Genomic DNA, 27,131 nt, shown 5'->3' with positions numbered 1-27,131 from the left:
TGGGAAGAGCAAGTACCGTAGAACCCATCCACCGTGTGATACAATTCTTCCTCCTACAGTCCTGGGGCTGAGTACCCAGATCTGGTGCCAGAGGGCGCGTGGTAGGGAAAGAAGATGGTCAATAAAGGCTGTTTCAGCTGTTCTGGCTGAAGGGGCAAGAATTGCCTTGGTTCAGTTAATGTCACAGTCAAGCACAGACAAATGCAGTTTATGGGATAATGGTGAGACAAGTTGTGTACGCTTTATTTCCAGAATCTTCTAGCAGCCATGCAGTATTTCTGCATGTTCTAGTCTCTGTTCTCTACCCTCTGAAGGTCAAATACTAAGCAAGTTGTCTGCAAAGATCTATACTACTGTCTGTAGTTATCACATGCAAGCTTTCAGCCTTCCCCTCCTGACTACTTCCTACCAGGTAAAAGAATACGCTTGGGACAGTTAATGCAGAGTACTGTAGGCAACTAATTCATGCTCTAGAGTGCCCTGTATCCTAACCAGTAATGCATCTCAGAATTACACCTTTTGAAGTGAAAATCCTAGAGTACCATGCTGTTTTCCTACTCTTATGTGTCCATGTATATTCTTATAGAATGTATGGAAAAACTGGCATTAACAATGAGATCCCTTTAATTGATGAATGGTGAATTGATTTTTTTCCCTTTGTGTCAGTTTATTTTCATGCTGCCTGTGCAGGACTGGACCATTGTATTCTTGCAGTCTAGGAGTTGTCAACTTTTGCTAACTCTTCCCTCCTTCAAAAATGGCTGCTTAGCCTGTTCAGGAACTCTGAATTCAGGCAGGAGAAAAATCCGTGAGAAGGGGGTACTGCTTGATCTAATGCTCGCTTTGTTCAGTGCTGTGCATTCGCTCTGTTTGGCAAAATGATGCGCAACTGGTAATAACGCCTTCACGGCTTCAGTGCACTGCCCTATACTGTTGTTTATTCGGGACCTCCTGCACGGTGCAGTCAGCAGGCCTGAAGTCGACTATTTCAGCCAAGCAACTGGGATACTCAAACTTTTGTAACAGAAAGAAATGACCCAAATTGCATTAATTACAGTATAATCCTTTATTAGTTCAACTTTTATACAAAGTGTACTTCAAAGTGATACAAATACTGTTTCTTGTACATACCAGAGATCAAGGTCTGTTAAGCACTGTTTTATCCATGTATATATAAAGGTAGAAAACGTAGCTAGGCTGGCAGTGAACCATAATGCTGGAAGACACGTCAACGGTTATTTGTTAATACAAAGTTGCATAGAATTGTAGGTCTCTGTGAAGGCATCTGTCAATGTGGTAAAATCTCCCTGACCTACCGTACCTCATCCGCTCAGCAGTACGTGAGAAAGGAAAGGCTGGTACTGCTCCTTTTAAATACTATCCAGCACTTGTAAGGAAAACAGCTGTAGAAAAGCACCGTGCCAGAAACATCCGAGAGGGCAGCATCTGGAAAACTTAATTTGCAAGACTAACCGTTTTATGTATCTTAGGAACTAGGGTCTATTAATGCATTGCATTTCTTAAAAACACTTAACAGTTGAGATAAAAACACTTTTTTCCAGTCAAAATACATCACTGTATTAGGCTTTCTGCTTGAATGTATGATTCCATTCCCTTCTGTATTTCCTTCTATATTCATTCCCTTCTATATATGATTCTATTCCCTTCTAACTCTGGTGTATGTATTCGCCACCTGGCCGTGGTGCTGGGCGACCTGCTCTTGGCCCTGCTTGAGCAGGGGTGTTGGACCAGCTGGCCTCCTGGGGTCAACGTTTTGGTTGGTCAACTTGTTGGTCCTGCCAACCTCATGCAGGCCTGTTAATCTAATACTAACTAAGAACTGTCATCTTAATGAGCAAGGCTGGTGAAATTCTGTCTTGCAGCTGACTCAGATGCCGGGGTCTCAATTCTAACCTCTGTCAAATCTCAGCTAACCCTACTAGAAGCACTCCCAACTCATCCTTCCCTTTCCAAATAATCTGAGCAGCACAGCTCCACGCTGGCTGAGGCTTCTGACAAATTTTTGCTTTGGGAAGACAGCAGGAAAACAGGGAATGTAACTTTAATGCTAAAGGAAGCAGAGAGAGCAGTATTTTGAATTTGACCTCTCAAGTTGAGAAGTCGGTTTAAGGGAATTTATTTAAAGGTATTTTTAACTGGCCTCTTCAGAATAAATATGTAAATGTTGGTTTTCTTTCAAATACAAACTTTAACACTCATTTTAAAATGTTAATTTCTTTAAATATATCTTTATCATTTTTCACTCAATTTAATGTAGGATAAGGATTTACTCAACTGATTGTAACGCCTTGTAGTCTCCGGTACTTTACTTAACAACCACCTCTCTGTGTGTTTTGTTTGAGGATGTTGCAGGTTTGGTACTATTACGTTTAGCGCTCAGTTGTGGACAAGGACTTATTCTCGTTTTATTTCTAATGCTGTGTTAATTGTGATGCCCCCCCAAGCCAGCAGTTCGTGTTGGTAAGCCAGCTGGCACAGCTGCATCGTTGCTCTCAGGCTGAGGGAAGACACAGGGTATGCTGCAGTCAGTCGTTCTCCCAGTCCTCCTCCCTGTCCTAGCTGCTAAATGCAACTGTTTGCATGGCTCCTGGTCCACTGGAGTACCTGTTCAATTTGCAAGATTAACCATTTTTATGTATCTTAGGAACTAGGGTCCAATTGTGAGGAAACAGAATCCATTAGAGTGTGATGTAGTATAAGAATATTAGCATAATTGTTGCCAGTAATTCAGTGCTGGAATGCACAGAATGAAATTAGGAAATGCACTTTTAGCAGTCTTTCATGTAATCCTAAACTGATGACTGGGAAGTAGCAAGTGAGTGCCTTCACCTACCCCAAGTCTACTACAGTATTTGGACCCTTAGTCTGTTAATCCTTTTTATAAAACCAATTTGAACGGAATAAAGAAATCCCTCTGCTACCTGTTGTTAAGAGCTGTGTTAATACATGAAATTGGAAAAGCTAAAACCAGGTAAAGCATTATTTTAACGGGCTATTTCAGTCCAGTTAATTTTAAGAAATAGGTAAAATGATGACCATGGTTAAGCGTACGCTGCCCTGTGAGTGGTTCAGTAGTAGGGGAAAATCTGAGCGCAGAACAGTTGTCACTGAGGAACGGGCTCAAGCTTAAAGCGGAAGGAACAGATGCCATCAGCCAGTGTATCCCCGTTCAAGAGATGGGTGCGAGCTTGTTTCCTGCTAAAGGAGACGCAGCTGACAGGTCCTTCCAGCAGCAAGGGGGCCCAAGGCACTGCCCCACTTCAACACTGGAAGCTGAGACTCTCCAGAGCTGGCAAATGGAAGCTGCACAGATTGCACCACCTAGGGCGTGTTTTCTCACACAGCTCCCTCCCTGCGTGTCGCTTAGGGGACAGAGAGCAGACCAAATGCTAGGTAAATACTAAATAAACCCTACTTCCTATACTAGAAAGAATTCAGTCACAAAATCAGTGGGTGAAACCCTTAAAAACAAATAGAGAGATCCTGTTATAGGAAAAGCACAGCTAATTACTTGCTTTTTTTCTGATCAGAATAGAAAAGATCGGGTGATCTTTACTGCCCTCCAGTTTGGGACGGATGCTCCAGCTCATCTGAGTTCCATAGGATTTTGAAGGAATTTTCTTCTTTCACATTAAGCAAGGTAGATTAAAATCACATCACAGAACCGCACGGTTATAGAACACAGAAAAACATCCTGAAAACGTCCTGATTCTACTAGCATGAAATCTGGTGTGGCTAAGAAGCTTCAAAAATCAGTGGGAAAGCTGAAACAGTCACAAAAATCACAGAGAACACGAGATGATCAAAGCTTTCTAAGTCTCTACCTACAGCTTTAGTATGCACACGGATGTACATGAAATGACCACTGAATGCCTGCTGGGAACGAAGGGGATTATTCCCAAATCACAGCGACTGTGCTACTGTCCCACTTCGTGGCATACGGCTGCTGAAGAGATGTGCTATGTCGTGAATTGGAAGAGACTGCTATAATGCCCTAAACGCTGTCAGTGAGCGTAGTTTAATCTAGAATATACACAGTGTGAAGTGAAAACCAAATAGATATTTGGTCGTAGCTCTTCCTGTGAATGTTTTCTTTCAGAAAAACAAAAGGACTTTACAGGAGAGTTATTTGTGTTAGATTTTCAGCGTACGACAACTGAACATGTGCGCGTTTGTTTCAGTGTTACTGAAGGAACAGGTTATAAGGATTTATTAATGCCTGAAATGAAGAGAACGCTGGCCACAAGTTTTTCTAATGTAGTGTATGTGCTAAAGAAGGCTGCTGTCTCTCTCTTTGGTTATGGTGTTAGCCATAAAAGCATTGCTCTGAGTGACAGCAAAGCACGCAGTATCGTATTTGCTTTCTAAGCTAGAGAATTGGCTTATTAAGACCGTTGCACCTGCACACATCTTTCCTGAAAGGTCAAAGCTGATTTAGCACAGTCAGTAAACAGGAGGCCAGGTTCTCCCCCAGCTATTCCACTGAATGGCTGCACCAGAGGACAGAATATGGCTTAGTTATAGCTCTGAAAACAACGCAAACAGGCTTTGTGAGAAGTTTAGAGAAAAGTCTTTGAGCTGTACAGATTTCTCACTCATACTCCAGTCCTTACAGGGATACGTCCCCTCAGTCCAGTATTTGTCAGTCTGTTACAAAATCCTAGCTCTGACACGGCTGCAGACTTGAGAACTAAGACACTCGAAGTCCAAGCCCCCGTGCAAATATTCCTCTGCTGTGGACATTAATGCTCAAATAGCCTTAAACACGCCAAAAGAAAACCAGAGCTACTCGTAGCTCTGCGCTTGCCGGGAGAACAGCCCCCGTACCGCACCGCTGCTTCGCCTATTGCTGAGCAGCGCTGGCACGGCACCAGGGCTCCCTGCAACACCCCCAAACCAGGAGGGCAAGAGATGGGGAAGGGACACGGGCAGGGCAGGTGACCCGAAGGGACATCCCCTGCCATATGACATCCCACTCAGCACTAAAAGCTGGGAAAGGGGAAGGAAGCAGAAGGTGGGGCTCTTGTTAGGAAGACATCCCGAACAACCACGTACGGAGGCCCTGCTTCCCAGGACGTGGCCAAACATTGCTCACTGATGGGAAGTAGAGAAGAATTGTGGTGTTTTTTTCCCTCCCTCTTTGCTTCCACGTGGCCTTTGCTTGTTTTCCCCCCCCTACTTTCTTTCCCCTTTAATTAAATTATCCTTATCTCAATGTGTGAGCCTTTTTCTTTCATTCATACTTTCTTCTCCCCCTCTTCTTTTGAGGAGGGGGAATGAGAGAGTGGTTGTGGTGGCGTTCAGCTGCCCAGCAGGTTAAAACCACCCCACTCAAAGTATTTATATGTTGGTTTTTTTTTTTTAAATATTGAATACTGAATGGGCTGAAGTTAGGCTTTAAGGACCCTATAGAAAGCTAATATTTTCACGTAGAAAAGCTCAAGTTACTAAATAAAATGCAAGATCCTCTCCCACAAACTCTAATTTACACACAGATCTATGTAACAGGTTTTGGGTAACACTATTACCTTGGGCTCTGGTACATATCTCTTCAGTGTGTGTCAGCCTGGGAAGTTAAGAGAAGCTCTAAAGTAAGTCAAGCTCACCTGAAGCTGTTACATAGCAGTAGATTTAGAATTTAAAGTGCTTTCGTTTCACCTTTGAGATATACCTCCTACAGATGATACAAACAAAATCTATTAATTTCTATTACTGACTTTCCCCAAATTAAGTACATCCCAAGTGTCATTACAGATAATCGCATTTCCTTTTTTTTCCTGTTTCAAGTACAAGCATAAACTGGACTGAAACAGACTCTAATGGACCAGGAAAGAAAAAAACTTCAAGTATCCTTGACTTTAAAAGATTCCGGTTTTCATGGTACAAAGAGGTCTGTAAATGACACACTGAAGAGATAGAAATCAAGTTTTCTTCCCTCTTTTTAGGGAAACATGAGCTACAAACATCTTTGAAAATTACCAGGTTTAATACCCAGTGTTCTGTAAGAGAAAACTCTCCCATTTGTTTTTATGGCCCAGGAGGACAGGAGGTTGTAATCCAGGTTTAAAAAGAAAGCAAGCAAATCAGAAATGATGTGAAGTTTACCAATCATTCATGGAGAGTAAAAACTTTTGTCAGATGGTCACAGAAATCAGAAAGAAAATGCTTCTTGAGCTTACTTCTGTTTAGATAACTGTAACTTCCCTGGGTTTCCGTTTTGCACTCTCTAGTCGTGTCAGTGGGCGGACGTTTGCTGACTTCCTGCTTCCCTCTGTGGTACTTAACCGACAGTCCTTCTGCAGCCCCCTCAGCAGCTCCATTAGTTCCCGTTTTTCCAGCTCTGCTTGCTCCAGCTCCTGCCGATGCTGTCTCTCTGCAGCCATCAGGGAACGTACATCTGACATCATTCGGGACATCTGACTCTGAAATGCAAGTACAAACTTACTGCAATAAACAAACTCTTTTCCACTGATGGCATTAAGAGGCTGAACCAGTCACGCGTGTAAGGGAGATGGAGTATAAAGAAAAAGCAACACTGATGTGATCTACTGGTTTTGATAGCAGAAAAAACGTAAACGATTTAAGACACAATCCAGCATTGACCTTCTTGGATGGTCTTTTTTTTTTTTTTTTAATTCCAAACCAGTTTTCCGACAAGTGCAAAAGTTTTCTCATGAAATATTTTAAACAGGGAATGGATTTATCCGGTTTCTGCTTAAATTTCACATTTCAAGACCCCTACCAAAGTAAGGTATTGGTTACATTCAGATATACTCTTCAAGGATTTAAAACTCAAATCCATTAAAAAAGAAGAGCGTATAATCTGAAGTATCTCCATTGCTTTAATATAATTGTTATTCGATGATATAATAAGAACTGGCTGTGTGAAAAAATAACATGGCTTTGCTTGTTATTTGATTTAATTTACAGTGCGACTTTGCAACCTTTTGACCACAGCTGATAGTATAAATACCACTGTCTGCAGTAGGGCTCTGTGTCAGCACAGCACTGGATTAAGTCATTTTGAACATCACTAAAAAGGGGGCTGGATATTTATTTACATTTGATTTGTGATGTATGAGCTATGTTTAGACACTGAAAATAGGGTTAGACTGATTTGCTGACGTGTTACATGCACAAAGAACAATGCAGTCCTTGTACAGAGGTATCCAAGCCAGCTCCAAATGATTTTGAAGTAGATAAACTGCATGAAAGCAACACTCAGTCTGCTTCTCAGAGCTGATTAGCCCAGACGAAGCGTTAGGCTAACATCTGTTTCGCTCTTCCCATCCTTGATTTAATTCGCATCTATCTGGGACTCTACATTTACAAAAGAAAAGACTGCTACTGGAAGAGCAAAACTTTAGACTGTTGGGGTTGGGGGAATCATATTTACCTTTAGTTCTTCAATTTCATTCTGCAGAATACTCTCTTTCTGGACCATATGCCTTCTCTGTGAATCTAACCTTGACTCCATCTCATGCTTTGCCTCCTCCACTCTGCAGATCATTTCTGACCTAAAAAAGTATTTCTCCTTTTTAAGTCTTGTTAACACAGGAAAAAAAAAAAAATCAAATTCCCAAAAGCCTTCTTGCAGCCAGATAGCCTGATCTGATTCCCATCATGCTCTAGAGGATGCCTCTCTGGAGGCACGACAGTATTATCTATAAATTTTTCCCAGTGACACATTCTTGCTGCTTATCGTGCAGTGTTTAGTGTTATTCCTTTTCTTCTGATGGAATGTCCTGGTGAAAAAAGACTAGCATAAAAAAACCAGTGTATTCTGCTGAGAGGGCACCACATTGACCTTGGACAGCCTACATAGGGAAAAAATGCATCGTATTTCTGAAATAATTCTATGATCAGGTATTTATGACTTTAAATTATTTACTGCCTTTTCCTATAGTATATGCTTGCTTAATATTAGTAAGCACATGTAGTCAGGATAACGTGTGAATATTACTGGATTGCTAAACATGTCAACTTGTCACTTTTATGGAAGATACTAAACGACAGCAATAAACTAGCATAACCTAATCGCTCGCACGGACTCACAGCCAAAAACTAGCTGTTACTACAGTAACCTTGTTTGGTTCAGTAACGAGATATCTGAATTCCTCGTGCCTCGAGGCATTTAAAACAGATTTGAGCCAGATTTCACAACAACGTTCAAGAACACAAGACATAGTGGAAAGATAAAAAACAGGAAAGAACGTGGAAAACAAACACACAAAACCAAAATACAGCCCAGCTGGAATATCATGGAAAGGAAAAGCTACAGAAACACACACACAAAAATACACACATATATAAGCATATATATCTTATTGTATATAAGAGGAAATAAGAAAATGCTGGTAAGAACATGCATGTTTACCAAATGTTATGCCATGACTTTTATCAAAATTGAAAATTAGACTCTATGAGGTTTAATCTACCAGTCTGTACCGACCAAAATAATCAGAGATTTTTATATTCGGGAGGATTTGTAAATTTATAAACTAAATTATTTAATAATGTGACCTTGGGTCTATATCAGGCCAGCGGAAAAATAAAGTTTTTAACTTCAGTCCGGTTCTTGGTAGGTATTTTGTCGTTTTATTTAGTCAGCTCACAGCTGTGTTCAACTGCAATCAATGGTATTTTGGGATTTGTAATAACTTGGACAAGAAATAACAACAAAAGAAAATCAAAACAGTAAGGACTTAAAGTCTGCATGGACAAATAATAATACCCTAGCCCACCAGTATCAACTAATGAACAGACTATTTAACACATACCAGCATCCAGTGCTAGTATTTGAAGCGCTTTACGCAGTGATTTTAGGCCCAGACTAACACAAACACCAAAGAAACAGCAGATTTGTACCGAAGTAGTTCTAGCTCGGTTCTCAGCTCTGCTACACAGTTATGCTGCGTGTCTTCTGCGCTGAGAATGGTGTAACCACAGCCGTTGGGGCATTCACGGCTCCGATATTCACACACTGCCAAGTGAACATCAAGGTTACGTCGCTCAACCTGAACTGTACAGCCTGAACAGGGAACAATAAGATGAAGTCAACCACTTACAACACAAACATTTTAATAATTAATAACATAACCACTTAAGTAAGTAAGCTGCAGTAACCTGAGGTAAGCAACTGTGAATCTGTTAAGAAGTGAAAAAAAGCAAGGTCTTTAGAATATTAAGTTCAATAGTTATAACGCGCATACTAGAATTAATACAGACTCTCAAAAACTCTTATTAAAACATTTATCAATTAATTGAAAGTACCGATTAAGAAGTGAGTATCTTTTTGTAAAGTTTTCTGCCACTGGTCTGGCATTAAACCAACTTCAGCAACAACAACACTGATGGCAAGCTAAGACACCAGCAGCTTGTAATGTTTGGAATTGAAGAATGATTTAATTTTTTTTTTAAAGTATAAATTTTCAAAAAAATGGTCCTACGACAGGTAGTAAAACAGTGGGTGAGATTGTCTTCCCAGCCATAGGTTGGTCCTATGAATAACATACTAGGCCACATAAAGCAAGAGCAATCATGTTTGAACATTTAATATCTGTTGCAAAACTAGATACATTTTCACAGAAATGGCAGGATATAAACCTTGCAAATTGGTAGTAATTAAAAGTGTGGAGAAGCAGAAATAAACTCTACATTAATTTTTGCTATATTTAACAGTAAACTTTAAAACTCATGGTCTTAACTTTTAATCTGTGAGGCACTGTGTGCTATAGTATATGTTATAGCTCCTTTCATTTACTTTAAGGATAAAAATATATACAGGAAAACTGAAACAACACAGTAATGAAACTTGCCAACAAACCATACCAGAGAACTGCAAAAGAGAGCCCTCTAGGAGAGCTTTATTAATAAAACTGTAATGATTTGTAATTGAGGTACTCAAAATATACTCTCATGCCCTCTTGAGAAAGGAATTCAAGAGATTTAAGAACGCTCACACCTTGAACGCCATATAGCAGTGACAAGATGTTGTAACTCTGTCTTACTGTGTCTCTAATCTGAAGCATCTGCGATAGTCACTGAGAGAAGTTGTAACTTCCAGTGGAGCAACACTAGCAACTTAATCTTCTCATAATTAATTACAGTGGCAGACTTAACTATGCCCTTATCATCTAATCTAGTAAATCTAGTAATTCTAGCAAATTCTAGTAATCTAGTGATTTACATCACTAATTAGAAATTAAGTTTTTCTAGGAGCATGCAACATTGTGAATAGAATAAGCTGGAAAAATTTAACAGTACATTTCTTTTTAATAATATATTTCTTCCTTGGGAAGCTTTGGTTTGTTTTAAAGACCTTAACACCAACATATCAATTCTAATAAAAATTTAGTTAAAAATCCTCATTTCCAAAATACTTTTTTGTTAAAACCAAGAGACAGTGAGTGGCTGCACATGCACCAGACAACTAGCTGTTTTGTTAATAAATTATGACCTATACACATTTGACTTCTGTAGGTGCTATTACATCGATGGAATTCCAACTTAGTATTATTATAGTACTGTATTTGTTTTGGTTTCCGTGAAGGCATGAGTTTGTCTTTCAATTTTGAGAGTTTGAGATGTCTAAATTATTCTCATTCACTTTGGTTAGTTCTTGGATAAGAATTTGCTGCTAATGATCACGATGGCCATAAAAGGGTAATAAATTTTCTTTAAAAATACTTCTGCAAAGAGTAGGTCACGCTAAAGTTTTGAATATGGTTAGAAATGAATGGACATTATTGCCATCCTGTTGACAGAAAGATGACAATTACATGTTTTCCTGAATATAGAGGATTTGATTTTGAATGTTACTCACCAGCATTGGAGCACGGTATCTGACTGTATTCACACTCCCGTTCGTGCCGGTCGATAGACTCTAAAGAACAAACCATTTCACAGCCATACTCTCTGTTTTTGCAGTGTAGCTGAAGACGATTTAAATCATTTTTCATATATCTACATACAAAAGAAGAGTTGTTCTTAAATCTGTGATCGTTATTGAAAAAATTGAATTGTCTACTTTGGGAAGAGAAACTAAAAATTCAAATTTTGATTAGAAAAACCTGTGAATAATTAGTTTCCATATTTGTTTATTTTTAAGCATTCAAGTGACAATATTGGAAAGGAACAGGCTTAAAATAAACAATTGAATGTTAATGGAAAACTCAGTCTCCACAATCAAATGTGCAAATATAAAAAAATAATTCAGAAATAAAGAATTCAACTATGCCTTTTCATTAGTTCTGCAGATATCACCAAACACTTCGGCTAATTATTCGTCATTTAAGTTTTAGCTTGTGTTTATAAACATGCCAAAGCAGACTGGCCACAGTGAGTACAGACTAAACAATGTATAAATTGAACTCTAAAATTGAACAATGTAGTGCTTTTTGTCCAATGTGTAATTTGAACAATGTATAAATGGAACTGTCTACATTATATTTCAACGTTCAATACAGTGAACTCTCATTAGTGAGAAAAATAATGAGAGTACTAATGGAGTTAATTTAATGCCTGCAGCTGAAGATTTTAAATGTAACTGTTAATCCGAGCAAGATCAGACAATGCAAGGGTTAAACACCAAGCAGCGTCTGCTGATGAAACTCTGAGTATTGATGATAGCAGGAATTACAGAAAAGAGAACTAATTGTAAGACTGAAAAGAAAAACAACAGATATACAATGTTCAGTTCGTTCTCAAGAACTGCATTGCCCACTTTTCTCTGAAAAGATATGGGAAAGTTTTGGTGCTGTAGAAGACAGAGTAATATCCAGGCACACATCTATAATCAGCACTCAAGATATAAAAAGGTGGAGAACGAAAGTGTTCTTTCCGTTTTGAAACCTTCATACCTCCAAAGGTAGGTGGTTATAATGAATATAAAAATTGCTTGCATGCAAGTCATCAGTTTCTGCCATAGACAGAAAATGGGTGAAAGTAAATGACAAGAGATGAAAAATCCTAAATTCATACAATTTTAACATACAGTGAGATCATTGTATACCTGTACAGAGGTCGTAGCATAGACACATCAACCACTTGTCTGTCTTCAGGACAGTTACTGTGATGAACGAGCCACCCGTGTATACAAGCAGTACAGAAAGCGTGTTCACAGGGAGCCTGTAGTGGATCTTCTAACACATCACGGCAGATGGAGCATAAGAGCCCTTCGTTAACGTAGCCAACAAAACGCTCGATATCATAACCCATGCTTCCCACACACTTTTAACCTATTAAAACAACAAAGAGAAATAAAGCAGCCTTCATCCTCTTCGTCCTTTATCTACGGCCAGATCCACAAAAGGCCTGGAAGCAAAATCTAGACATATAGAGAACTTAAGCCGAATACAGAACTTTACTGGCGAAAACACAAGCACTTGCATACTTCGGAGACTTTAAGAATTAACTGAGAATTTGAGGATTGTACTGGTGGAGGACAGCATCCCAATTTTATATCAAGATTCTCTGCATTTTGAAAGCAAAGATTTTAGCAGATACGTTCCCAACTGTTACCAAACACACCTCTAGCAGGCGCTGGGATACACATAGTTTCTACTTGAATCCTACCTGAAGCAGAATTGGCAAAAAAGTTCAAAAGTAAGTGTTTGCTTTCCATTTTCATGCCTTTTATATAATGCCTAACAAACTTCCAAAACAGGATACTTACAGCCAGTAGCTGTGGTAGTATCAGCCAGCAGACTTTGTATTTATGAACTACGTATAACTTTCTGTTGCTTTCATACTGGAGGGAAGAAAAAAACAAAACAACAAAACAAACAAAAAAAACACCTAAGATTCCCTACTCGTTGTTGACTTCCATTCCAGAGGGAAGAGCATGAAATCTCCACATGCCTAGAGAAATACTTAATATTTGGGAGAAAAAAGCCCAAACTTATGATAAATAAAAAAAAAAAAAGCCAAAACTTATCCTCATGATAGCCCTGAAATCATGACAAGCTATCGTCTTCTCCTACAGGATCTATTTTATAAAACTGAGTAGCTTTTAAATTGATTTGAACGTTTTGTGAAGAAAAACTAAGAAGCAATCTACCTTCATCAAAATCCTATAAGGAAAAGCCTATTAAAATTTGGCAAAACTCAGAATTCCCTTAAAAAAAAAAAAGTGTTTTAGATTTTGCCTTCCTCCTTAATGTACAAAATCACTCCTGTAAACCCACTCAGGGTTTACAGGTTAATTAGTTACGAGATTTTCTAAATAAAAGAAACAAACAAAAAGGAAAATGTCTTACCTTTTTAGATTTTACTACTTATATACTTGTTTGCCCAAATACTTCAGAAACAGTTTTCTGATCTTTAACACATGCAGTACTTCTTTCCTTCAGTTTCTCTTCACTGCTTCATTATGTCTGTAAGAAAAATTAGAGAGAAAAAGGCTCAGTTGTGTTTCCTAAGTTGGTGAGTCCTATGCCTAACCAGCCAGCTGTTGTATGGAAAGCTGCCCTAACAGCATTAAAACAAAGCTTTTAAAAGTACGTCACTGTAAAACCTGTAATTCAACACAAGACATCCGACTAGACTAGGGGAAAAAAACATCAGTCTCTCTTTGACAACAGAACTCAGTATTATTGAAAAGTAGCAACTGAAATCTGTTAAAATCCTATTCCTTAAAATGATGTTTCTTAACTAACCTAGTTTTAATGGACGCTACACAGTCCATTCTTAAAATAAAACTATCACAGTCAAGTTCATAGCATTGGTAAATAGCATAACTCAGGTTGCATACTTAAAAAAATTAGAAAGGAATTCATCACTTAAATCCCCTAGGACAATATTTAGTAATTGCAATATGACATCCAAAGATAATCTGTGCTAGCTGGCCAGAGTTCTGATTTATTTGTCTAGGGTGCTCTCAGTCTGAATTAGACCTGTTTAAGAACAGTAAGGATCTCTAATGACTAAAGTAATATTTTGCTCTAGAGGGGAAAAAAAAATAACTTGGTAGTTCCTCTTCATTAATGCAATATAAATCTGGAATTTGGAAGATCTTATATATCGGAGTAACAAAGCATACCTCCACTGAACATGAGAGATGCTTGTGTTAACAGGGTGACTTAAGATTAAAGTTAATAAAATCTGCAATGGGAGCACACATAACACAGGCAAGCATGTACACTACCCAAACAAAACACGTCATCTGCTACGGTTTCAATGCTGTGCTTTGTTCCCAGTGGCATGCTTACAGCACAGCCACAGCAGCATGTAGCACAGTCCAGACTCCTGACAAGGTCTCAGGTAGATTTCACAGTCTGCATTTAGCTCTGTGATGATGTTGTCATCAACAGTACAGGCCTCTTGGATATGCTATGCTATTCCTGTGGTGACAGCACAGACATTTTGTGTTTTAGAAGAGCCTGCTCAAGCAAATACTGTATTATAAAGACAATAATCCTTTTCATACCGCTATTTCCTTTTATGTTGTATGTTTATACAGGTCTCCTGCAAAGACAGGAAATTCAGGACTTTGCTAGTTGAGGGTAAACAAAACAAGCAGTATGTTGGCACAGAGCTGTCGTTGCAAGAGCAGCAGGGAACACAGGGGGAAGTTTAAGAACTGGAGAGCAAAGCTATTAGTAACAAAACGTGAAGTTAAGTACCAGCCCCCAGTACTGATGAAAGCACTGAACCATACAGCACGTTTGTGCTGGAGGAGTGTTAAATGGCCCACGACTTTCTATCATTTGAATTGCAAGCCTAAAATTTTGATTTGGCTTGGCGGATCCCAGAGGATTCAGCTTTTGGAAAACTTTCACAGAGACATAAGACGTATCAGCAGAACTCTGTATTTCTGCTGTTCCAGGGTTTCTTTTCCACGGGAATTGGGGACGCTGTAAGCTACAGCTTGCACACACTCTGTTGATCCCCAAACACTAAATCTTCAAGGCACTGTTTAGCTTATTTCAGCAAGTTTCAAGAGTATCAGAATGCACGAAAGAGCGTTTTTATTGAGCGGGAAACCAAAACTTCCTTTGTGCCTGACAGAAAAATGAGTGCGAGAAGTGTGTGTACATATAAATATATATATATATATATATATATATATATAAATACATATACATGCACACCCACACGTATTTATATATACAAAAAGCCTCAACCTAAAGAGCTGAGAGTGCGCCCAGAGTTCAGATGGAAAGTGGATGAGAACTCTGAGGCAAACAATACAATCAATGGGGGTTCTGACGAGAATGTCAGTATGTTTTAAGGTCTGATGCTGGAGCAGCAACATCCCTACACAACACCACAATCCTTGCTGCTTGTACTATGGGTCAAGGCGCATTTTTAGTCTGAGACCACAGACAGCCTTCCCTTCAAAGGATGTACTTAGTTAAGATATAAGTGGAGGGAGAACATCAGCTAGATGCCATACGCTCTTGCAGTACAGATCACTTTGCTCAGTGCTTTCACCGCAGAATTATATCATTTTCAACTTCTGCTCCCTCCCTGTAATTTCTCCTTTCCTGACTTTGAAACTACACCAGGTGTCACTGCCTTCTCACACTCCACTAACAGTTCCAAACCTTACTTTGCCTTTGGTTTCTCCGGTCCAGAACTCTGCCCATCACCTCGCCATTGCCAGCAGTGCTGTCCCTGAGGAAATCTGGAATTTGCAGATGCCAAACCTGGAAGGCAAGAAACCAGAAGCTATCACATGCTATTCGCTTTTCCATTGTTTCAAATGTTTTTTTTCTTCCCCATGACATGCAACAATCTCTCCCAGTGTTATGGCTTAACCCTAGTAGACAGCTAAGCACCACGCAGCTGCTTGCTCACCCCACAGCAGGATGGGGGAGAGAATCAGAAGGGTAAAAGTGAGAAAATTTGGGGGTTTAGATAAAGACAATTTAACAAGTAAAAAATAAAACAACAAGGAAAAAACACAAAGAGGAACAAACCCAAGGAAAACAAGCAATATAAAACGGAACTGCTCAACACCAGCAAACTGATTCCCAGCCAGCTTCTGAGCAACAGCAGCCCTGGCAAACTTCCCCCTGGCTTTATTGCTGAGCACAACCTCACATGGCACGGGATATCCCTTCGGTCCGTTTGGGCCAGCTGGCCAGGCTGTGTTCCCTCCCAGCTGCTGCCGTACCCCAGGCTCCCTGCTGGCAGGGCAGCACGGAAATGAAGAGATTTTGACTGTGTATCAGCGCTGCTCAGCACCAGCTAAAGCACTGGTGTGTTATCAACGCTGTTTTCATCATAAATCCAATGCACAGCACCATAAAGGCTACCATGAAGAATATTAACTCCATCCCAGACCAACCAGCACTGGTATTAAATCCTTTTTCAGTAGCTGTCAGCCCACGTTCACCAGGCAGATGCACACTTGAAGGCAGCCCTGAGCTATGTACAGTCTGCTCTGCCTTCAGGGATTTTTTTGTGGGTATAAAAGTAGGGAAAATACAGGTGGTAAGCAGGTCCCACCAATGTAATGGGACAGCTTGCCAAATATCTAGCACTCATCAAAGCCATTCCGTTGTAAAATCAGGACCGTGATATATTAGTGACCTGCATTTTTTTCTTCTAAGGTAGTTCCTGAATTTTTTAAAAAATGTTTCTTTTTACGTGACAAACTAAAGGCTGTTAGAATCATGATAGCACTAAATGTGCATCACTAAGACACGTTTCCAAAAGTCCTGAGTGGAAGAACAAACAATTTGTGCAGGGCCCAGCACTGGGGTGCCATTAACATGCTACGGCTTCAGCTCCTATTTTCACAAAGACACACCGGCAACACAAAAGGGACATTTTACGGTGTCTTATGGCAACACCACAGTCACTATAAGCCAGTTTAAGACACCGTTAATGCCTGAAGAAGCGGACTAACCCCTTCAACTGTACCAACACGTGCTATTTCTACAGCCACTTGGCGTATAGTGGGGCACTAACTGCTTTTAAGAGCGAATTGCCACAAGTCCTACAAGTTTTCACCTCAACACGGTTCCCACAGCAGCCTAAGCCGAGCTGCCCCCCGATGTACCCCCCAGCTCCCCTCCGTCGGCCCTCCCGACAGCAGCACCCGCTGCCCTGCCCTGCCCTGCCCGCAGGCGGCTCAGCAGAGCCGTGAGGGGAACCAGGGCAAGGCAGCGGGACCGGAGGGGCCACCAACGCCACTTCGCGGGGCGGAGGGGGGCTGATTTCTGCCCTAAAAGCCCCTCCAACGCCCATTACAGAGAATTTAAGGCACACAGCGAGCACCCACCTGACGCCGACGCTCGCCGCACGGCCCCGCCCGCCGCAAACACGGCCCTTTTGCGGCAGCGCCGCTTGACAGCAGCGCGTCGACCTTCCCGCCCCAGCGCGGCCCGGCCGCCATCTTGTGTGTGGCGCAGGGCGGCTCCCTGCCTCGAGCCATGCGCGCTCGCCGAGGCAAGATGTCCGGCGCATGCGCGGCGCGGCCGGCGGGTGACGGCGGCGGGCGAATTGAGCGGCCGGGCCTGAGGTACGGCAGGGGCGGCGGGCGGGGAGCAGGGAGCGGGGGCTGTTCGGGCGGCTCCAGCCCTCACGGGGTTCGGTGCGGGTCTCCTGCGTGCCTCCTGTGGGAGGCGGCTTCCCTAATTAGTTCTTTTAGTTACGTTTGTGGGTAGCCAGCAGCAATCGCAGCGATTTTGTGCCCAAATCCTTGCAGTTACTGCTCATTTCGAGTCACCTCCAAGTAATCCCGATACCCAAGGGGACAGCTCGCTGCCTGCAAAAAAATAACTAAAAGTTAGTCCCGTGTTACAGCTTCCCGACCGCGTCCAGAAAGCATTCAGCCTGCTCAGCTGTGCCAGGAACCTCCAGCGTTGGAGGGGGCAGCCCCTTAGGTTGGTGCTAAAATGGCTGACCTCGCAGCCTGTAATGGGGTGCTGCACGGTGTTGAGCTGAACGTGTACAGTTTTGAAGTACTTTCTGCACATGTGTTTCCTTTTAGTGCAGATGTTAAGAGAGAAAAACACCACCGAGTACATTGCTTGCAAAAACAGGTGCATTTGGGAGGCGTTTTAGGCTGTGGTTTCATGGTACGCTTATTCTGGTCTGGTTGGGTCACTAATAAAAGCAGCGCTTTTATCATTGCCTCCAGCAGTTTCCCTGGAACCAAACCCAACGTGTTGAAAGAATGGGATAACTCCAGTTGTTGGTGACTCTCTCCTTACAAAGGGCACATTTGGTTGTTGGTTGAATTAGTTGAAATGTGGAGCTATTCCTTGACCTAGTTACACCTGCATCAATCCTATCTAAAAGACCAAGTGTTACCGTCACCTACAGGGCTGGGTAGAGAAGGCCAATTTCTTGACCACTCTCCTGTTACCATGACAGAGCTACTCCCTTATCGCGTTAGCTGAAGCACACATGCTAACGGTGCTGTTCAGAAGGCCTAATTTGTGTGAACTGCCAGAACTGTTCACAGAGGCCTCTTCTTTCCTTATTTTTTTAACAGCACAGCCACAGTGGAAGTAATAGCAGTTATAGGAGGCTGCTTTGTCATCAAGATTTACATCTAGAAACAGCATCATATATGCGTAAATCATGCAAATATGTGCAGATGTAACAGAGAGAGCAGTACCGTCAGCAGTGTATATAGTGTCTGCATGTCTGCAAAGTGTTTTAATAGTGCTCCATTACTAGTTCTGTGCAAACCTGGGAAAGAAAGGTTGTTGTGCCCTAATAGGCCACTGGAGTGCAGAATAGTGTAAAAGAAAAAAATAAGCACAGTAATACACGGTGCTTCTTGGAACAGGATGCAAATAATACTTTCAGGATGGTAGACGTGATTGTATCTGCAGTTGGTAAAAGTATGTTTATAAATTGCTGTGCCATGCTTATCTTTGTCATTTGAGCTGCAGGGTTACTATATTGGATTATTTTTTTCTTGTTTTAAGTATTAAGATTGTTGCTTTTTTTCAAATGGTTGCAGGTATACTTTGCCATATTAATTTTAGTGTATGTTTGGTTTTGTTCTGAGGTTGGTTGGGGGAATAATGGTCTTCTATTTCAGTGGAAAACACCTAGTACATTCCTTCCACTGTTAAAGTGCACATAGTTCAGAGTGATGATCTCAGCTGTAATTTTGAGTTCGTTCTTTGCTGAATTCTAAACTTTTCATAGATACTGGAATGACCAATATCCAAATCTAATCAGAGATTTTGATTAGACATTAGGAAGAATTCGTGAGGCTCTGGCACAGGCTGCCCAGAGAAGCTGTGGATGCCCCATCCCTGGAGGTGCTCAAGGCCAGGCTGGATGGGGCTTTGGGCAACCTGGTGTGGTGGGAGGTGTCCCTGCCCATGGCAGGGGGCTGGAACTGGGTGGGCTTTAAGGTCCTTTTCAACCCAAACCATTCTGTCATTCTACAGTTAATGTGTTCAGACTACACCTTCCAGTTGCACCTGCAGGTGTTCAGTGTTACTACAAATGAGACTGATTCTCAAATCAGGCACTCGTGCAAATCTCTGCTGCTGAAAAGTTTGGGTTAAATTACTTTCCTTACACCACAAAGGAACACTAGAAAAAATGCAAGCAACATCCAGTTCTCAAAGGCACTACTTTTCTAAACATGAGCGTACACTTTGTCATTGCTCTCTTGGCCTCCTTCACCACCCATTTTTTGTCTTTTGCATCAGAGCAGGTCAGAGGCCTTGTACATAGTAGCCTCTTTTTGCTGCAGAGCGGTTCGATTTTCAATTAAAGCCCTTTTCAGTTCAAACCACTCTATGATTCTATATAATTGACTGTCTGGTGCAAAATGCTACTTCCAGAAATGATATGTAACTTAACCATTCCTTGTTTGTTGTTTACTAATGCTGTTTTTTTCAAAATTATGTGTTAAGTTTTTAGAATAGTTAGTTCTGTTACCTCAGTCAATGATTAGAAAGATGACATGGCAGTTGATAAGAAGCTCTATATCATTCATCTCCAGAGCGTTTCTTGCTCTTGAGAACATGCTTTTCTAACTTTTCAAACAAAAAAGGAAATGTTCAACTTCAGAAATTGCTGTAGTTTATCTTAGTATTTAAACAAGGCATTGCAATTATATTTCTTTTTCATATGTTGTGTTATGTTTATGAATTAAAATTGTTATTTGAAAATCACAGAATCATAAAGGTTGAAAAAGACCTCCAAGATCTTTTATGCTATGCAAGTTTATGTTTGTTTGTTTATTGTTGTTTTTAAAAGTGTGTTTATATTGTCCCCTATGGATATATTTATATATATATAAGGCCTGTTCTGACTGCAGTTGTCCTATCTGCTTCGTTCCTTCCAGAGCAGTACAACCAAATATGAGGCGATCGGCAGCTCCAAGTCAAGTGCTAGGAAATGTAGCCAAAAAGCCGAGGTTTATACCACCAGGAAAAAGTAATGCACTTTGTCCCAAGACTGAAACTAAGGAGGTGGACCAAGACATGAAATTAAAGGAGGTAAGTGAACAGTGCACTAAAAATTATATCTGTTTGAACACCGTTGTTACTAAAAGGTAGCATTGAGTTCAGCACAGACAATTCCAGCTTAGACAGTCTGTTTCAAATAGACTTTGATACCTTTGCTCGTACAAGATTTGATCTTGCATCTTGGGTAGGTTTCTCTCACTCTGAAATGCATGCAGAAAAATGTCTTTAGAATAAATAAAGGTAATTAGTATTGAGCCCAAATACAGTTCTCAATGCAGAAGAGGCACGTTGGCCTGGACTTTGAATTCAAATGTTTGGAATGCTGTGACAAAAGCAGTTTCAGAAAACACGATACTTATTAATGAAATGCCAATACATTGGGTTGCAGTTTTGCTAAAAGAAACTTCCTCTGAAACCTTTAGTATCGTCCAGAAAGAGCACCACAGTTTTTATTAATTTTATCTGTAGAAGACTTCTATTAAGTCGTAAACTACTTGCACAACTGGTGTTTGGTATTGTGTTCCTGCACTTACTGTTCTGAACATTGGGATGCGTATATTTGTGTAGGGATGTATATATTTATCTCGACAGTTTGATAATGAGGATCACACATCTATTAAAATCCCTTCTTGTTGCTCTTTTTTATGTTTCTCTTCAACTGCTTGAAGGAAATTCTATCTTGATCTTGTTTCTCTTTTGCAGGTAAATGAGCAACAGGGAAGCGCTTCAGGGCTTTCTAAAATATACCGCCAGAATCAAAATGTAAATTTTACACGGTCTGTGGACTCAACTGGGAAAGTAAAGACAACAACAGCGTGTAACAGCGGTAATAAGTGCAGCAGGTTGGAAATGAAAATGCTAAGTACGCCCAAAGCTGGTAAGATGCTCTTTCTTACTTACTGCTGTGTAACGTGAGAGAATTTAAAAGCTTACGAGTGACGTGCTACTTCGTAAACTTTTATGAAATACTAACGTGTTGTGCAATGGGACCATTATTTGGTGTTCTAATTGATAGAGTGTGACAGGAACACACACTAAATGATTCTCTTAAATGGAAAACAAACTAAAAAAGTTGACATTTTAAGAGGCAGTTGGTAGTGCTGCTATTCAGGTGTGCGTCTTCCAGAAGAGTACCTATGATCAACTTGCTCTTACCCAGGGTGACGTCACAAAGAAAGTTGGGATACCCTAAGTAATAGAAAAGTGTTGTGATTTGGGTACGTTGTTGGCCTCATGCAGAGTATGCTAACCGTACTGAGGGAATTCAGTTTACTGAGGATTTCTTCAATGCAAGACCTGAGCAGTTTTCTTCGGTGTATCTGGTGGGTATTCAGGCTCAAGGGGGTTGTTAACCCCCGTGTCACCAGAGCAGGGCTGGCTCTGCTCTCTCATGTGTGCCATTCATTAATTTTTTACCCGGTAATGAGCATTACTCAGAAAAGCTAAGTAGCAAGCACTGCGAAGATAGTGAAGCACCTGAAAGGTAGCAAATGCACTTTGGTGGACCTGAATGACTCTGTGGGGTTGAGTGTCTTCATTTTCTACTCTTCGTGTGCCCTGACCACAGATGCAGTGCAGGGACATTCCACCTTGTATGGATGCGGGTACTTTAACCGGGTTGCTCACATTGCTGGATGAAAATCAGTCTTCTTGGAGCCAGCTCAAGCATCCTAATGCCTGTCTAACAGATAATTCACTGCTCTCTCCTCACAATTAATTACACTGATAATTAGAATAGCTCTCCACGCTCCCCTCCCTCCCGCTGTAACTGCTCTGATGCGCTCGGCCTGCATGTGAACCACGAAGGCCCCCAGTCTCATTGCAGGTTCTCAGATGCTGGTTTTCCTGCACTCCCCCAGGTAAACACTTCATGGATCCCCCCAGGAATTGGCCTTAGACGCTTGGTCTACTTAGTAGCCTGACTTCTGGCTCCCCTGGTCTGCCAGAGACCTTGTGCACAAGAGATGCATGCGTACCAACGTGTCTTGGTGTTAGAGCTGGGCCAGACTTGCTGGTAGCCAACCCCCCAGATGTGCTGATCTCTCCAGTAACTCGTTTCGACTTCCCAGTGACTCCAGTAGGCAACTTGCAGACCCTCTGGTCTCTGCAGTATGTAACCCAGATTCTTTGGCTGCTCCAAAACCTGGCTCCCAAACCTCTTTTCCTACTTGCCAGTTAGTCCAGCTCGATGTTTGCTAGCGGTCACCCACTGACAGCCACAACCAGGCAGTATGCACGGACTCTCCAGTTGCTGGCACTTCGGGTGCCTGGGCCCTGTGACCCGTGTGTGGTCCAGCTCCACCTTCTGGCTTGTACAGCTCCATGGGCACTTGTGCACACAGGATGGAGAGAGCCCCTTCACCCAGAAAGTGTTTTGACATGTAGTTTCATAACAAGAAGGGACAGCTTGTGAAAAGAAAGAGCACAGGTGGACAAGTATACTGACCAGTCACCTGTTTAAAGCTGGTTCCTTTTTTCCTTTTGTTCCTCCCCGAACCACCTTCATCTTTCCCCCTTGCCCATCTTTGTTTTATCCTCTAAAAACCTCATTATAAGCCTTGTGCAATCCCCAGTGCTCTTTCTAGCATCTGCTAAGTTCCATACCCAGGTGGGCAACAATTCCCTTCATTCCATCGGGTGCTCTGGAGAGCCTTTCCTGTTGACTCTTCTTGTTGGCTTTCACCCTCAGAAAACGGGGTTGGTTGGTCCCCTGTGGCGGGGGACCAATTCCATCAGGTGCTCTCTTTGGCAGGGATAATGTGGGAAAATTCAGCCATCTTTTATGCCTGGTCTTTTGGGTTTTGTGTTTATCCGCAGCATGCTGTAACTCCCAGTTCTTCCCATGATGCCCATACATGCAGAGACCTTTCAGTGTGTATGGGACAAGTTGTTTGAGGGGTCCTGCTTCCCTGTCGATACATCTGTGAAAATTTGTGTCTGCTAGTGGATTTATTTCCAAAATAACCTTCCTGCGGCCTGCAGGGAAAATTGTCAGTCTTCCCAACAACAACAAAAGTTGTGAAATGGAAAAACTAATGTTTTCTGGTATCGTGTGTTCCAGGTGCAGTTGGTATGGGTTCTCTGTGATGCGTTTAGGAAAAAAAAATTGGGATGGGGTGACCTGTTTCTGTTGATGTTGCGCTCCTAGCTGAGTGACCAAATCATTTCGTGCCAAAGCCTTCCTGTGTCTGTAGAACGGGGCTAATCCTGCAACTCTTTGTAAAGCTCTGGTAAAATGTGGTATAAAATAAGGATTTTAAAAGTAAATGCTAGTTATGGTCATCAGGCTCACTGGTGATACATGCGCCGTGAAAACAGTCTTGCATGGAGGCTTCATTAAATCTTAAGCAATCTCTTGATAACTTAGATTCTCTAAGACATAGACTGTGTGAACCAGAACCTCCTTTGTAGTGTGAATTAACTTGGTTTGTCAAAGCTGTTGCTGGTGTGAAATTCGAAAGTAATGGAAACCAGTTGTGAAAACCGGAGTCACTATTTATTTCTTTATTTATTTTTGTCCTAACGGAATTATATCCGACTGTCGGTCTCTTCAGCCAAACAAGACTTCTCTTTTAAAGGGGCGTTAAGACAATTTCAAGATTTAAAGTCAGTGTGCATGCATTATTTTGGTTCGTTGTCTCAATATCATTTAATGTGCGTGATAAGCTGTTTGTTAACTTTATATCACGCTGAAAGCTGCTGTGTTTGGGTTGCCAGTGCAGTAGTGGAATGTGTAAATAAATACCCCAGCTTCCATTGAAATTCTTATGAAACACCTGTGGATGACTGGACAACTGCGCTGTTCATTGAGCTTATCTTTCTGAAACCCAGCCCTGAAAATGCTGCACATTCTTTCAATAAAACTTGCTCTCTGACACACGGTGTCCTTTTCCGGGAGTAGACAAGTAAGGATTTGATCAGATACCATCAATCTAAAAATTACAGCATATCTAGCTTAAAAAAAATACTTGCTTTTCTAGCCTTCTTCTCAAAATGAGCTTTTTTTCCCTAAAATTTCACTAATAAAAGTAAAATGAAAAGGACCCTGAAATTCAGTAAGATGAGATAAAAACCTCTAAAGAGGCTTTAATAAGATTGTAGCAACTGTTGTAGAGTGAAACCTACCGATGTAATTTGAAGAAAGCTGTGGTGGTGGTAGCAGGGTTTGGGCTCGAAGCTATTTCAGATGCATGTTTATGGTGTTCAACAAGCAGATTACTAATTGTGATTATGGTGAGTGCTGAATACTGGAAAATGATGCTTCTTCATAAATACATATCTTTGTAGGAAAATAAACTTTACTACTGATTTATGAATCAGCGTGGGTTCTTTTGTTTGTTTGTTTCGAGAGGAAAACGGTGTGGCAATCATTTTGGTACCTTTTTTCACATTCAGAACATAATATTCATTGGCACTGCCAACAGGTGTGGTATGGGGAGGTCATTTATTTTTCTTATATGCCTGTACTGGATAAGTCTGTATGTCTTTAAAAGTGAAAGTTACTTTACCATTCCAGAAATACTTAACAGAAATCGAAAATTACATGTCTGGACTGTTACCGCAGCTCTTAAAACTCCTTGGCTTCTACTTGTCCTCATTCCGTTCTGAGGTCCTATAACCGAGTACAAAACAAACACAAATAATTTGTTTGAAGAATCCACAGACAGGCAAATCTCTGAACTATAGTTAATATCTCCTCGGTTTCTTACTTCTCCTTCTGGATTACGCTTTTGGATTTATGCTCTGCAAGATGATGAATGCAGATATGGTGTTAATAAGTGGGATTGGTCAGAACCGGGGTTCTCACCTGCACTACCTTCTTCAACTTAACATTTTATACGTAAATATATATGTAATGAATTTAATGTATGCTTATTATCTGAGTTTACAGTTTACTTTCTGTTGGTATTTTTAATCTAGGAGAACCTTGACTTATTTCTCCTCTGGGTTTGCCACATCACACGTGGAGACAAATAGCTCTTTCACCTGCGTACTTGGGCATAGCATTGGGCTCGTATGGACACAGTTGGGCTCAGGCTTCATTATTTGAACCTGATGTAGGTGAACAGAAAAGCTGCACACTGAGTCTGTCACTTTCTTCCGTCTCCCCTCCTGTTTAGTTTTTGGTTGAGGAATACCTTGTCTTTCATCCATCATTAACATCTCTTAATGCTTCTTCTAAGAGAAACTTTGTCAGAAGTCATACTCAGAGATTACCTTTGAACTAGCAATGCAGACAGATTGTAACTGTATTTCAGAACAGGATTAAAGTGTTCGCCCTATGATGACAGAATGTTTTTCATGCTTATGATGTTAACCGTATTTATTATTTGCATGTAGTTGTGGATATATTTTCCATATTTTCCCTGGGATGCTAATGTTTACTGAGTTTGTTGGCCTATAAAGTTTAAACTCTTTCCTCAGTTAAGTCATTTTTATTTTCATAATGGGATTGTTTGGCTCCTTCAGCTTTCTCGAGCATTGTTACAGGTTAGCCTGGTTTCTTCTCACTAGATACGAATACAAAACCCTCTTAATTAATATGAATGCTATATGAGAAAATTTGCTTTTCAGTAAATCATGACAGCACCAATCAATTCCCTATCACTGCTAATCAGAGGATTAAAAAAATGCTATTTGGAGTTTTTTTTCGTACTGTGCAATTTCAGCCTATCTTCAGTTTCTAGATAACACAACCAAAGACATTCAGTCCTGACATCTTTTAATGAAACATCCTGTTGCTAGAATTACTTAAGCATCTTTGCAAGTATTAATTGTAATTTCTTTTATTTCATTCATTTCCATTATTGCACTTTACAAACCGGAAAAGATATTCCCGTTGAGTATTTTTACCATCTGCCTGTATTAGTGGTGGAGCTGCAGTTCAGTGGGCCCCTCACGTGTTTTCATAAACAGTTGGTAAAGCAGTTAACTCTTTGGGTAAAAGATACTGCATAACCGTGTGTAGCTCTTAATAACAACTAAGTGTGCCTTAGTACAGCTGTTATTTGATGCCTGAGCTCAAATAAGTTATTGTTGCATTACTTGCAAGTTAGCTTTAAAGTGTGTAGGTGTTATTTTTTATCAAAATGGTATCGCTGCTAGCTTCTTTCTGATTTAAAGTAAACTGCTTCTCCTTGCAGTGTGATGGACAGAATAGCCAGTAATAGCGAACAGACAGCTGTAGCTAAATTGAAGATTGTTTTTATTCTGTGTGGGTGTCACCTGTACCTGTTTGAGTTCACCTCAGGAGATGGGGATTGGTTAAGAAAATTAGACTGATGTTAAAGTAAATGTATTGGAAATAAATTAACTGTCTCTCTCATCTGACACCATTCAGAGCCAGTTTTGCGAAGTTCATTTGATAAATGAACCAGAAGTGTTCATTTATCCATCAGCCACGGTAGGTATAGCTGCAGATTGTCACCCGTTGGCCAAGTACCCCACTGGCCAGCAGTCGACGTGGTACTGGCAGACTTCTCAATGAGACTTCTGTGGTGTAGTCCTACACGGCTTACATTGTTCTCTGGCCTGCAGCTTTGGGGCTCTGACACCTCCTCAGGATGATTCCTTTTGCTTGATGCTCTTCCTTGGGATGTGAGGTGATGTCCTTTACTTTGCTGCTGGTGTCTGACCTTCTCTGGTATTTCCCCGGCTAGTTACATGCACTCAGATTTCCCCCTTGCTGAGGTCGTGCATTGTTTTTAGTTA

At 41.0% G+C, this 27,131-nt stretch overlaps 2 protein-coding genes across 2 annotated transcripts in view; one reads left to right on the top strand and one right to left on the bottom strand.

The window, feature by feature from the left end:
* Positions 1–1,047: 1,047 nt before the first annotated feature.
* Positions 1,048–17,411, bottom strand: LOC118247990 (RING finger protein 151-like). Its single transcript, XM_035546466.1, has 8 exons — positions 17,255–17,411; positions 15,575–15,671; positions 13,281–13,397; positions 12,035–12,260; positions 10,847–10,986; positions 8,890–9,052; positions 7,418–7,538; positions 1,048–6,443 (listed from the first exon to the last, which is right to left on the bottom strand). The coding sequence occupies exons 4-8, from the start codon at positions 12,238–12,240 to the stop codon at positions 6,207–6,209; spliced, it is 867 nt and encodes a 288-aa protein (XP_035402359.1). The 5' UTR covers positions 12,241–12,260; positions 13,281–13,397; positions 15,575–15,671; positions 17,255–17,411; the 3' UTR covers positions 1,048–6,206.
* Positions 17,412–17,421: 10 nt separating this feature from the next.
* RAD54B (RAD54 homolog B) overlaps positions 17,422–27,131 on the top strand; it is a 63,328-nt gene continuing 53,618 nt past the window's right edge. Inside the window, 3 exon segments of the mRNA XM_035546464.2 lie at positions 17,422–17,494; positions 20,297–20,450; positions 21,123–21,297. Of these exon segments, the coding sequence (XP_035402357.2) occupies positions 17,427–17,494; positions 20,297–20,450; positions 21,123–21,297 (397 nt within the window). The 5' untranslated portion in view covers positions 17,422–17,426.

The sequence above is a fragment of the Cygnus atratus genome, chromosome 2 (genome assembly GCF_013377495.2).
Source record: "Cygnus atratus isolate AKBS03 ecotype Queensland, Australia chromosome 2, CAtr_DNAZoo_HiC_assembly, whole genome shotgun sequence".
In the NCBI taxonomy this organism is placed as follows: Eukaryota; Metazoa; Chordata; class Aves; order Anseriformes; family Anatidae; genus Cygnus; species Cygnus atratus.
This window is presented reverse-complemented; position numbering and strand designations above follow the sequence as displayed.

What these genes read in the sequence shown, in the direction of transcription:
- LOC118247990 (XM_035546466.1), bottom strand. Translation starts at nt 12,240, where the DNA reads ATGGGTTATGATATCGAGCGTTTTGTTGGCTACGTTAACGAAGGGCTC. An exon ending in ATGCTACGACCTCTGTACAG is followed by an intron (nt 10,987 to 12,034) that starts GTATACAATGAT and finishes TTTTGTATGTAG; the next exon opens with ATATATGAAAAATGATTTAA. An exon ending in GATACCGTGCTCCAATGCTG is followed by an intron (nt 9,053 to 10,846) that starts GTGAGTAACATT and finishes TTCCCTGTTCAG; the next exon opens with GCTGTACAGTTCAGGTTGAG.